This window comes from Pseudopipra pipra, chromosome 5, assembly GCF_036250125.1.
Source record: "Pseudopipra pipra isolate bDixPip1 chromosome 5, bDixPip1.hap1, whole genome shotgun sequence".
NCBI lineage: Eukaryota > Metazoa > Chordata > Aves > Passeriformes > Pipridae > Pseudopipra > Pseudopipra pipra.
In genome coordinates this window covers 14,867,012-14,880,525 of record NC_087553.1, presented here as the reverse complement: position 1 = coordinate 14,880,525, position 13,514 = coordinate 14,867,012, and the positions used below count along the sequence as shown (strand labels likewise).

Here is a 13,514-nt window from a genome sequence, read left to right as displayed (position 1 = left end):
GTACACAGCCATTGCCTAGCCACAGGTTCTTCCAGTCCTTCCTTTTCCCCAGTTGCTTCTGTTGCTTACCTGAGTCCTGCCCTAGAGGAATTTGGACTTGGATTCAAGTACTCTTCTCCCACATGTGACAGTGCTTGCTATTTCTTGGGCCATGGTAATATCTGTGAAAGAGGATCAATCATAACCAACCTCACAGTTGTGGAAGCCACTTTCAACAGTTGTTGAGATCAGTTAATCAGTTAGTTGCATTAATACCAGACAATTCATTCTTGGCTTGCAGATGATCCTCATGTTCTCTCTCCCCTATATTGTGGAGAATTCCTTGCCTGTAACATGGCAACTTTTTGGTACTGGGGGAATGCAACATAAATGCCTGCTGTAGCCTGTGTTTTCTGTGTGCTAATGCCACAGAGATGCAAGAGAAGAGGCTATGCCAGCCTTGGAAATATTCCTGTATCTAGCACTGAAAAGCAGGCACAGACGGTTGATAAAATAATAGCAGATGGACTGTGGTGGAGCTCACACCATTCATCCTAATCCTCTACTAATATCATCTGACCTGATCTGCATCAGTCAAGACGTACCCACCCCCAAAATTGAGCCATTCCAGACCTTTTGTACACTATGGTGTGGTTCTGTGGAACTTGACAGGTGGTTTTTGTAGACCCTCTGTCCACAGGCTTATTAATGGCTTGTAAGGCAGAGACAGATAGGGCAAAGAGATGAAAAAAAGGAGCCAATGAGAAAGAAAGGGAGACAGACTCATCCCAACAAATGTAACAGTGCTACTGTAAGAAAAATGAATGGCAAACATGCTATACAGAGAAGAATGACAGGAGAGAAGGAGCAGGAAAAGCAGGAAGATAAAAAATAGTGTAAATGAAAGAAGAAACTGGAGGGAACAAGAGCATATGAGCAGGAGATAAATGAGCAGGTCCCTTGGCTGGAATAGTCCTGTTCATGCCAGCATTCTTTGGCAGTGACAGCAATGAGGCTGTGGCCTTTTATTACACATTTTCTTGTAGTGTGATCTCAATCCAAAGGCCTTTTGTCTCTTTTGTGCTCTGCAACACTAACTCACTCCTATGAAGGTTCATCTTCTGACCACCCCCATGGGACAGGCTCTGTTCTCAAATACAATAAGCTCTCCTTTTGAAAAATCATCTCTGCACCAGAATTTCTTCTTCTGCATGTGGCCCTGGCAGGCTTTCATACGTTTCAGGAAGAACTGAAGAATCTGAGATGCTGAAGTGGAGCACACTGTACAGCTGCTCAAGCCACTCTGTTTGGATTCTGAAAACATCTAGACAGGTGAGGGAGTGGGTGTAAAAAAGTTGGGACATTTTTGGGACTGTCACCTTGCTTGTTCAAGGCATAAACAGGACCTGAGTTCAGTGAGATTTTTCTTTTGAGACTGAAGAGCCTAACTCTGGCCACGCCACTTGGAAGTGTGTTCTAGTAATTTTTAACCATCTCTGGCTGGCACCTTGGTTCGTCAATGCATAGGTTGTCCCATCATCCCACTGGGAATTGTATTTGTGTAGTGATTAGAGCTGTATGTCACCTTTGTGATGCCCCAAACTGATATGTTGCTGCTTTCCTCTGAACAGGTCATGATGCTGTTATTATTGCCTAGGTTGACTGCAATCTCTTTCATTCCATCTTTTGGAGAAAGAGGGAAGACGAGGATAGGCTGCCCTATGTACACACTGCTGGTACTCTTTTGCATGTCTTTCAGGGTGACTGACAAAATATAACAGTTGCCTGTAGTTTCATAAATACACTCATGTGAGAGTGGTGGGTCAAGATGCACAAAACTGGATGACGTAGAATGATGTTGTGAGAAGTGTTGCTGTGCTGTTACAGCACAACTGGATCTGATAAGGATGTTACAGATTGCCTTAAAATAGAGCATATTGGGCTGGAGCCTTCACTGACTTTGGTGCAATCCACTGGCATAAAGCCATTTAGCACCAGCCAGAGTACTGCTCAACCACACAGTAGGATTGGTTTCGTCTAGGAAAACTCCAGTTTTTCTTAATGATCTTGCTCCAAAAGTTCCATGTCTGAGTATGGAGAATAAAGGTGGGAATAATTTTCATTCCTCATAGGTAAGTGAATTTTAAGTGCCATAGGGGAATATGAGCTTGCATGACCAAATATGTAAGCTGCTAAGTCATTCTGTTTTCCAAATGGGAGTGAGGAAAGATGGAAAAAGGAATGAAGCCTAGGGGAAGAGAAGTGACATGAAGTGGATCAGAGAGTGAACGAATCAGCAGTGACAAAATAGGTTAAAACCTGGAAAAGTAAAGCTTTGTGCCTACTGCGTAAGGCTGTGGGGGTGGTCACTGGATTGGGAAAAGGAGGAAGGAATGCTAGCCTTGCTGTTTCTATTTTGGTCTTCAGCCAAAGGCCAACACAAACCCCTAGATCTGAAGACAGTGGCAAAGTTAAAACCTGGATCATATCCGATTTCCTAAAGCTGGTAAATGGTGTTTGGACTGTCTGTATTGAGCAGGATGGTGATTTGAAGCTGTGTTACTCTTTCTGTTGAGAACCGAGTTTCCTTCTGCTTGGTTTGGCACAAGCAGTGTCCTTCTACTGGGCTGCAGTGATTGCAAGAGATGAAACAGCCAAGATACTTGAGAATAGAAATAAAATTTTTCTGAGTCACAAGAAGATCTTCCTGTGAAATGGCTCACTCAACTGCCTTCAGAAATCAATTACCCTGATCCCTTAGGAGGGAACCCAGAGGTGCAGTCCAACGTAGGGTCCATCACAACAGGTGGAAAAAGAAGACCACAGAAGCCTTGCCTTGGTTTATAAATGCCAAGAGCTGTGTCCCTCACCCAGCTCATAGGCAGCTGAATTAGGAGAGCAATGGGCTGAGGGGACATGCAAGGTTTCCTTTCTTGTAGAGACTCTGCTGCCTCCCAGCCCTGAATTCATCTCATTTTAGCAGTGAAATTCTATCTTCTGCATGATTGCACTGGCAGGCTTTTGTCAGCGAATTTGGTGATGTTCAAACCTGCCTCGGGGATTAGGAGCCAAGAGATCTGAGTTGAAGTGGCAGAAAGACTGCTGCTGAGAAGCCAAGTTTCTCTTTCCCGGGGTGCTGAGCGGGCAGTTACACTAATGTAGGATGCCATCTGTTTTTTCCTTCTCTAAAAGGTCGTGTTTACCAAACACTGGAGAGGCAAGAGAGGTCCAGGGTTAAAGTAAAAGTAATTAAACCCTGAGAGCAGGGCCTCCCATGCCTTCAGTATCCACTTGGTGCTTTTCACACCTCAGTGATAAGCACAGGTGCCCCGTTTGAAGCAGCCACAGGTAACCCTCTCTGCAGTGACAGGCTGTGGGACCTCCTTGTCTAACCTGCAGAGACAGCACAGAACCAGCCTGGGGTGTCAAGCCCTGAGATGTGACAGGCAGCTCAGAAAGGGGCTCTACTTCCTAAGCTGAGCCCTGTGCTCCTGCAGCTGGAGAAACAGGAGTCGTGGCTAGGAAGGGTAGAGGAAAGAGGGATATGCCAGAGGGGTGGCCAAAGTGCCATTATGAGATGTCACCCAGACACACACAGGAACTATAAGAAAAAAGCTGTGACAACCACACCACGCAGCACAGCCAGCCTTGCACCATGAACACCACTTTTCATTTAGTGAGAGCTGCCTTAGCTGTTCCAAGTTACCCCCTGGAAGAGCCTGTCTTTCCCCATGAAAAAGAGAGATCCTAGTCCTCTGGTGGCTGAAGTCCCTCGTGGAGAGCCAGGCCCTCAACAAGCAGCCAGTCCAGTCTGACACCTGGACAATCATCTTTGCGCCATGAGGGTATGGGGTGCTTCAGAAAAAATTAATTCCTATAGTGCTGTTCTGTACCAAAAGGCACAACAATGTGGGAATTACAACAGCACATGGGGATCAAGTTTAAATACCAAATCTGAAATGAAGGCCCTGACTTTGGCAGGTTGGTCCCTGTGGGACAGGAGGCATTTGATAGTATTATTACATTATCTGTCTGCTTAATGTACATCTCACCAAAACCACTTTAAACAATGTTGAAAAGATGTTGCCTGGTTCAGTCTGTGCTAAAGGATGTTAAATTTAATTGATTTCCAATGTATTTACTGTACCCTACTGTCAAATCTATTTTACAGGTGTGTGCGCTAGCCTTTTTATGAAACAGATTATATATTCTGAGATAGGTAATGAGCTTAGCTAATTATCATTAAATCCTCTTGGGTAAAACTAGTGTGAGAAGATGGCTTGATGCCACTGCTTTGCAAGGTGTTATGTGAACGTAGACAAAATCAGAATCTTGTTCCTATATTTGTCTTTGTTGGAGGAGACTGACTGAGAAAGCTGCAGCTCGGCTGGCAGGGGATGATTTGCCAAGATCAAATTCCAAGTTCCCTGCCTCTCTGGCAGGAGAGACTTTTGCCTTCCATCAGTTTCAGCATGCTCCCAGGGAGCATTGCCTTCAAGTCACCCTAAAACCTGAACTTAAAAGCAAATCAGAAGCAATTCTTTTGCACTCAGACACCCTGCACGTCAGAAATCTCTGAACCTTGAAAAGATCCCATAATATATTACCAAGCCTGTCTCAGCCATTTTTTTTTCATTGAATTCTGATGAACCCATTCACCCATATGTCGTGGGTGTCCTCAGGGAACACTGAAATGGTATAAACTGAAAAGGCACTTTGGACCCTGCTAAGTCAGCAGTTGATTTATTTTTTTCCTGAATAGTTAAGCTCAGGAAAGACAGAGTGAGCACAGATTCTTGCAGACTTGGGGTCTGGACTCCATTCTACTGACATTAGCTGGTGACCTCTTTTTCTAATTCTCTATAGGGCACTTTGTAAGGGTTTTTTATTCTGACATCTGTGAAGCTTCAAAGTCTCATATGACTCTAAGGCCATGCTAATATTAATCACTTATGGCAATTTGAGAGCAGTATATTTACAATAACCAACGGATCCTCATACTGAGCTCTGTGAAATGTATTAATAAATTTTTGTGGTCTTTCACAACTAGGCCATGTAGTCTTTGCCTCTGTTACGGGTCACAATCCTGCTCACTGACCTTGAATACCATGATGAAGGTGTTTGGTAAGTTATACATGGGAAACAGCAATGTGGTCTTTGCCTCTGTAGTACTTTTGTAACACCTCACAGCCTTCCGTACAATTAACTAGACTTTTTTGCATAACCATTATACCTGGCAACAGTGCATCTGAACATCCTCTTCTTGGGTGACTGGTTTCTCAAACCACTCACCAAATCCAGAGGTGCCATTGCCATTTTTTGTTCCTCTGTTATTGCTCTTATTTATCTGAAAAAAATTTTTCTTCTTGGAGGAGAGAGGAGCAAAGAGATGAGTTTTGTGTCACGACCACACGGGACCTCTTTAGCTCTAGAGTGATCAGTGAGAAAGGTCAGGTTTAATTTCTTACAGCACTAACATTACTGTCCCTGAGAAGAATAGCCCTTCTGGCCCTTGAGCCCTGTTTAGTCACGTACAAGTCAGCTGCTCTGTAAACACTTTTGTGAGAGCTCTGAAAATTAGTTTAGACTTGAACTGATTCTGATTTTTGACAGTGGTGCAATGGAATGTAGTGTCTGGAGCACCCAACTTGTGTGTTTCTGCCTACAGGTCTAGCTTGAAATTGTCATTAAAGATTTGTGGGGAAGGGGCTGCATGTTGTTACTCAAGTCATCAAGTATGGGAATGTTTGTCTGACAGTCAAGATCCAACAGATAACCATGGTTCGTTTCCACAGCTGTCAGTTAGAAGCACAGATCTTTGCCAAGCTGGAAATATGTATTTCTAGAAGCAAGGAGGTGATGAGGAGTATGCAAGGAAGGGCACCATCCTCATGCTTTAGCAAATGACAAGTAGTCAAATCTCTCCCAGGACAGACAGTGATGCAACAGCTCTGTACAGACAAAGGGAGCTGATACTACTAGGAATGGGTATATGGGCTTCTCTGGCTTGATAATTTAGTATCACTGATTTGGTCTTTACATTTCCAAAGTAGCAGGAAGGGAGAAAAGAGAGAGTCATAAAAAATCGTCTACATAATACCATTTCTCCTCTATCATCTCCCTACATCCTTCCCTTACTCTAATCCTTACATAAAATCTTCCTGAGAAACCTGCACATAAAAGCTAAGTATCAGAAATCTTATTTACTTGTGCTAAATAAAAACATTTATGAGCACCAGCTGAATTGTCTCAGCGAGAGCTTTTTCACCATCCTGCTTTCTTGAAACAAACACTAGGATTCAGCTCAAAACCCTGATATCCCTGTTTTGAAATGCTAGACTGGTGAAAGTATTTTATATAAGCCCCGAGTCAGGTTGTCTGTAGTCACCGATTTTGTTAACAAACCTGGTTGCTGTCTGCAGCAGGCATGAACAAGTCAGCAGTGCAAAAGTACAGGAGATACCTGAAGCATGAGAGATATTTTTTTTACAGCAGGTGAAATCTATTTGTAATAATGACTAAGCTAGTTGCTACGGGTCATAAAAGTCAGATAGGAACATCTAGGAAGAAGAGAACAGCTGATTTTTTAGTCTTACCTTTTTTTTTTATTCTGATTGCAAGTGATTTACATTAATATTACAACTTTCAATCAAACAGAATTCAAAGAAATTACAAACCTTCCCTAGTTGATTGTATGACTGGCAGAAAATTGTTGAATTTATCATGCAAGGGTAGCTGTAAAAGCTGTGAAAAATGGTGGTATATGATACCTTAGGACAGCAAGTAAAGAACACTGATTACAGTTGAAACTGCAGGGGTGATGCTGGGATACAGAACTAAATTAACCTAGTTGGAGTTGGGCCGGGACTTTGGGATTCACACCTTAGACTCTGCATGGGACTTTTAATTATTGCAAGTGGTTAGACAAATTTTCTCATCCAAGAAACAGAATGTGCAATAGATCCATTCCCTTTCTTCATCTCACAGCCAGGGAGGCTGATTGCTTATTTACCAAGGGAAAACAAGTGGGTCCCTGTAATTTGCTTAATAACATTTTTTTTTCCCAGAGATCTTCCATGCTACAGTGCCTATTCTTGCCCTACTTACTTTCCTTACTGTCGGTGGGTTTGTTTGGGTTTTTTTTTTGGTTATGGTGATTATAATATATCCTGAGCCTTCATTTTTTAACAAAACCTGTGTTCTACCGATGCAAATCAACTCTGTCACTCAGGATAGAGGGAAAAAAATCAGGATTGTTAAGTTTTTAGCCTGTATTTCACTGCAGGATTGGTTTTGATCTTTAGCAGTGTATTTTATTTCTTATTGGGAGCTTCATCAGTTGCTGCTACTGGACAACAAAAAAAAAGCCTCCCCAAAACACTTCCTCAGAAACAGGTTCAAGATGGGAATAAAACTGGGAGGAATACAGGTGGTAAGTGAAACCATAGGGCTGTAATGATAACATTCAGACTGCTAAGCAAACTCATTTTTTCCACTGCTTATAAGTCACTGAAGTATACCAGCTGAAAATGAAATTTCCCAGGTTTGCCCAAAGGTGAAGTAGGTATTTTTTCCAGATTTTTTCACACTAAGTAAAACTGGTTGAGCCATTTTTTATTATCTTTTCTTTCCACAACAGAACATGTAGAAACTATTCCCACTTCAGCAAGAGTGTTTGCTATTGTGTTCTGAACAGCACAACGGCCAAACCAGTATGGGGTTAAAAAGTTTATATTTAGCATAAAAACATCTAGCTGAAAAATGCCTTTGAGTGCTGCAGTGGAATCTGATTTTGATCTGACCGAATCTTGACCCGCAGAAAATTCCACGCTTAAGCACAATCCATTCTGTATGGGTGTATTCACTGGGCTCAGAGCACGCACGGGGGAGGAAGGCAAGGTTGATGTGTACGTGTGAGGAGCTTGTGTCCTTATCCCAGCACTGTGTCTGCAGGGGCTTCAGTTACTCCCCACGAGGGCGGCGCTGAGGCTGACGGTGCTTCTTACACATCGGTGACTGAGTGTGTGCACTTAGTGCTTGCAGTCTTAGGGCCCTCCTGTGTCTCGAGGAATAAACTAAATGTCCAGTGAGGTTAAAGGGGGTTTCCAACCATTCTGGATTGGTCCAATGTCCTCTGCCCCATTGGTCATGGTCAGAATCAGGTCTGGTAAGGGTACCCAGCATCAGACACAGCCCAGTCATCAGTGGGTGGGTCCATGGTGATGAGGCAGATCCAAGGTCAAGCTGGGGAGTCAGTCTTCAGGGTCTAAATCAAGTGGGTTTGTGGCCACATAATAGGGAAAGCTGTGGCAGGGCTGGAGACCAGTGTTCCTACAGTGTGACTGGGGCAGGAATTGATGGCTCTGGGCTCAGCTGAAAAGGGGCAACTGTGCAGGGGATATTTGTGGGACTCCCAGGTGAGACTGGTCAGGCTTTAGGTGACAAGGCTTTTCATAGAGCCTGGGGAATCTTTGTGTATGGAGATATTCAAGAGTTGCCTGGAGAAGGCCCATCTGTCTTTGAAAATGGCCCTGCTTTGAGCAGGCAGTTGGAACAGAGACCTCCAGCCTTCCTCCCAGCCTAGATTATTCTGTGATACTACAAACCCTACTGGTTTTACTTCTGTATTAGCAGTGCATGCAGGATGTGCTGTCACTGTGAATGTGACACTCAGGCTCTAAACTGTGTGTGACAGAAAACCAGACAGATAGTGTGCACCCACCAGAGGTGATGTACTCCTTACAGGGCAACGGGACCGAAGGCTGCAAGCTCTTGCTCACACACTTCGTGTTCTGCCATGAGCAGCCAGCAAAGGTCCTCAGAAAAACAAAGCTAAGCATATGTGTGAGCGTTTAGAGGACCATCATGTCAGGGAATATTTGCTGGCATTTAGAGACCATTCATGCTCCAAGGGGAGTCAACTGGCTCTCTAGCCTACTGCCTCGGGCCCTGATCTGCCCTGAAGAAGGTCTGCGTAGCACACTGTGCACTGAGGCCTTGACTCAGCAGAGCAATTTGGGATGTGTGTCTTGCTGAATCAGAGCTTATGTGTCTAACAGAAATTGCTTTATAGGGCACAGTCCAGTTCCCACTGAAATACTTGCGAGGATTTCGGCAAGCACTTCAACGAAAACGTGATCAAATCTATGTCACCTGGTCACCCCTTGAGCTGAGGACAAAAATTGCTGCTCTGCTGGTTAAAATGAGAATGTATAGAACAGGGGCTGCCAATGCAGTGAGAGCTGTAAGGGAAAAGTCTTTTGTAAAGGTTTCCTGCAATGTGGATGGACGTAGAACAGAAGGAGTTCAAAATGGCTACATACTTTAGGAGTGTATCTTTAGGTGTAGAAAAAAGTGTAGTATCAGGAATAGAATAGTGAAAACTTTTATAAGGTGTACAACCTAAAAGAATAGTTTTATGCCTCATTTTAATGGTGGTATTTCCTGATTGATGAGTATGCAAAGACATCATTTTAATATGCTTTGACAAAGTTGGTTATATAGCATTTATGTAAGAGACTGGCTTCTTCTGGGAATATATTTTGTAAATCTAACTGGTGACTACATGCACGTGTATAAAAGAAGAAGCTTTCTACCTTGAAATTTTCCATCTTTCATAATTCTGAAGTTGTTGTACTGTCTTTGCTTCATCAGATGTGGAGCCCCCTTAGAAAATGTGGGAATATTTCTAAATTTGATTGTTAAATCTATTGAACAGAAGAGCTGCCACTGGAGAGAATATACTTCCTAAAGTACTAGTAAGTGTGCAGAAGTACTCTGAAGCTCAGGAGGCAAAGTCTATTTACAGTTAGAAGACTTGGGCTCTTAAGTGCTTGCACCACTTTTGAAAATAAGACTTAAATGCTTCTAGGTAATTTGGGCACTACAGAAAATCATATCTGATTTTCCTCCTTTTGCTCTGACATCAACATCAATCATAAAATGATTTATTATATAGATAATAGCAGAACTAGTTGTATGTGGAGCAAATCCAAGAGAAATAAATATGATTCAGATGTGAGTTGAATAATTTAATGGTGTTTAAATATGGGAAGCAGTACATATCCTTGATTTCAGTGGAATTAAATGCATTGGTTCTGTAGAAATTATTTCCAAACTAGATGTTGCTCTCAGCTAAATAGTCATTCCTTGGAAACCAATGTGTCTGATGGACATGGTGCAGTGGAAGCCAGAGTCCATGCAGGGTTGCACACTCTTGGAAATCATAAATTATTCCTCTGTAGCCACTGGAAGGAGGCTAATGTAATGATGAACAAACACACTAATGGTTGAAACAGTCTCCCAGAATACCAAAACCTTGTTTGAAATCAGATGGTTTTGGAATATACTTGGCAAGAAGGGTTAACTATAGATTTCCTCAGCACTTCAATGGATCAGACATATGCTAATCCCATCCTGCCTGGAGCAAGATGTCATCTCTCTTAGAGTGCACTGTTGTCAGGCCCTGGTTTCACACAATTGCTGCTGTGGCTGACAGGAGAAAAGAGTGTTTTCCTTTCTCCACAAGATCTCAGTGGCACAGCAATTTGTGGGTCATAAAGAGAAGGCTTCTTTCATGGAAGCTCTGCAGGCTGCTATGCCTGTATTGCAGACATACTTCAGAGAGTCAGGATCTCAGGGCTGGCTGGCTCTTAAGTGTTTAAGTGCTGGCTGGCTCTTAAGTGCTGGCTCTTTATACTCTCAGCTCTCCAAGAGTTCCTCTGGAAACTCTGCAACATTCCTCTGCCCATCTTCCACATGCCCTTAGAAACTCCAAGGGAAAACAGGGTCCTTGGAGTCCTGGCTCAGTGCCAGATGGGACCTGAGATGTGCAGAGAGAGGCTGATCAACAGGCAGGAAGGGCACAGGAGTGATTGCCAGCTGCTAGCTGCTCCAGAGGGCAGGAGAGGTGTCCATAGGCCATGAGAACCTCCTTGGTTCCCCACCTCCTCCAGCTGCAGCACCTGGAGCAGAGGCAGCCAGGCAGCTCCAGGAATCATAGGACTGGTTCATACAAGGGTGCCTCCTCTTAGGGAGGGAGGGATCAGAGCTTTGGCTGCATCAACCCACAGTCCTGATCCATCACTGAGAGAGACCCCTCACAGCCCAGGCTTCCCAGACATTTAAAATGCAGCTCAGAGAATGAGTATAGTGAAGAATAATAAACATGATCATAAACCAAATATAATAAAAACAAATAAAAAAAGCGAAACGTTGCATTTCTTTCACAGTGACGATCCCAGCGGTTCCACAAGCAAGAAAGCCGGGTGTGAAACGGAGGATCCGAAGGAGGCCGGCAGACAGAGTGGCCAGGAAGGCAGGTCCGACACCCTGACGCTAAAAGCCCAGCATGCGGAGCTCCACGAAGAGCAGGCAGCGGGGTGTTCCCCTCTGGTGCAGAAGGCGAGCCTCCACCACACGGGCTCCCCAGTGAGAGTGCAGCGCAGCAAAGGGGCGGCCTCGTGTTCCCATGCGGCTGCCTCCGATTATGAGCTCTCCCTTGACCTAAAGAATAAACAGGTACCAAGGCTTCCTCCTCAGGCTGTGGGAGAAGGGGATGGGGCGGGTGGGACTGCATTCACACTGTGGTGGGACGTCTTTCAGCAAATACTTCAGCCTTTTGTTCGCCTTGAGCTTTTGCCCTGCCTGAGCTGGCCCTTTGGCTACGTGGGGCTGATGGAGGAAGTAGCTTCCCCACCTCTGACTGCATCACCCTTTCACCCAAACCTGCTGGTCTCTGGTCCTCATTGCCTGTGGTCCAAAGTGGACCTAGAAACCCAGCTGTTAGTGTAGGCTTAGAGACGGGTTGCAGGCAGCCGAGAGCTGCAGCATCCAGAGATACTGCCTTGCTCACACGTGTGCAGTGCCTGTAGGGTTCTAGCAACTGGTTGTCTCAAATGATGTCTCTCATGGGAGAGATCTCCAAGGACCATCTTGCCATCTTGGATCACGCAGGGTGGGTCCCCAGTGCACTTCTGCATTAGCATGAGGGTTTCATTCAATGACTGTCCTACACAGCATCTACCACGCTGTTTGTGTATTGCTGCCATGACTGCCTTCAATGCAGCAGTGGATGTTGAAAAGACAGGCAGGTTAACCAGGCTGAGAGGAAATTATTCAGTTCCAGAAGTTGCAAGCTTTACCTTCTGTGCCTGAGGCTACAGCCTAGCTCCAGAGCACAAGCGTGCCCATCTCTAGCTGCATCTCCTGATGGACTCCGAGCAGGGGACAGTGGGACAGGGGCTAATAGCAGCTGGGCTCCTCCTTCAAAGGTAATGAGGTGGAACATGCCCCCCCACTCCGTGCCTCTGCAGATTACAGTCCAGGAGAGCTGCTGTGCAAAACAGAACCTAAATAATAGTTTCTGTCTTTTCCCTGGTATGGCAGCTCAACCAGAGGCTGTTGGACATGCAGACCCTGCAGTATGCGAGGTGAGGATGACAAGCAAACACTAGTGACAGTGTCCAGATTACGTTCAGTGGGAGAATTCAGTGGGAGGTATGCCACTGCAGCTGAAGGGTATCAGCTAATGAGGTTTCCACAGAAGAATTGCTACTTCTAGGACATCTCTTTGCCACTTCTCTTAAAGCATTGCTGCTGTCCCTAAACATACATGTCAGATCAATGGCTCAATAAATTTCTGAGCAAAAGAGAGACCTTGGCTCTTTAGCTGTGTCTTTCTCGAAATACTGTGTACTCAACTCAGAAATAATTCTTGCTTCACACCAGGAAAAAAAACAACAGACACTAATTAACTGGCTTAACAAACTGATGTGACATATCCTTGGGGTGGGCCAGATCTTGACTGCTATATATGGGCTTAGCCTCCTCGATGTCCCAGAGCTGCTCTGGTTTGTTCTGGGGCATCTGTCCTGTGTTATTTTAGCTTTAAGGTCACGTTGCCCTATCACTGTTCTTGCAGCAGAGGCCAAACCTGCCCTGGATGCATGTGAGAGAGAGAGACATGTTAGCTGATTGTTCATTAATTTCTGGTGCCTTGCAGGACTGACCTTGCATGGACCTAGCCTATCTTGTAGGTGAAACCACTTTTCCCACAGCAAAGGGGGCTTACAGTATGTGTGCCTCTCCAGCCTGATGGTTGTCCTCAGTGAATTGCCTCCGGCTCTGGAAGGGGAGATTTTCAGGCAGTGAAGAGTATTAATTCTTCAATTCTTGCACTCTAGTATGTGTTTTTATAGGTATTCCTATCAATTTATTTGTCAGGTAGTTCTGTTAAATGGGAATAAGAGTGATAGGACCTGCATAGCACTGTCCCAGTAGAACCCTAGTCATAGCTCAAATTGTAATACATTAACAGAACTTACGATAAGAAAAATAGGTGAAAGGAGACATTTTTAGTTTCAAAGCACAGTTGAAGTCACATTTACTTTTTGGGAGAGGACTGAGTGTTAGTTAGGAGGGTAGGAGGGTAGAGTACAGCCTCCTCTGCAAGGCTTGGACCAGTCATTGCCCCTCAGCATCATACTGCTGGGTTGGTGAGTGGCTTCATGGCTCTCCTTACTTTCTATCCCATG

General features: G+C 44.5%; 1 protein-coding gene across 7 annotated transcripts in view; it reads left to right on the top strand.

Moving 5' to 3' along the window:
• Positions 1-13,514, top strand: part of IQSEC3 (IQ motif and Sec7 domain ArfGEF 3) — a 101,781-nt gene that overhangs the window by 50,733 nt on the left and 37,534 nt on the right. For all 7 annotated transcript variants that reach the window (XM_064654606.1, XM_064654610.1, XM_064654612.1 and 4 more), the window contains exon 3: positions 11,211-11,499. In XM_064654606.1, coding sequence (XP_064510676.1) covers positions 11,211-11,499 — 289 coding nt within the window. The remainder of the gene's footprint in view (positions 1-11,210; positions 11,500-13,514) is intronic.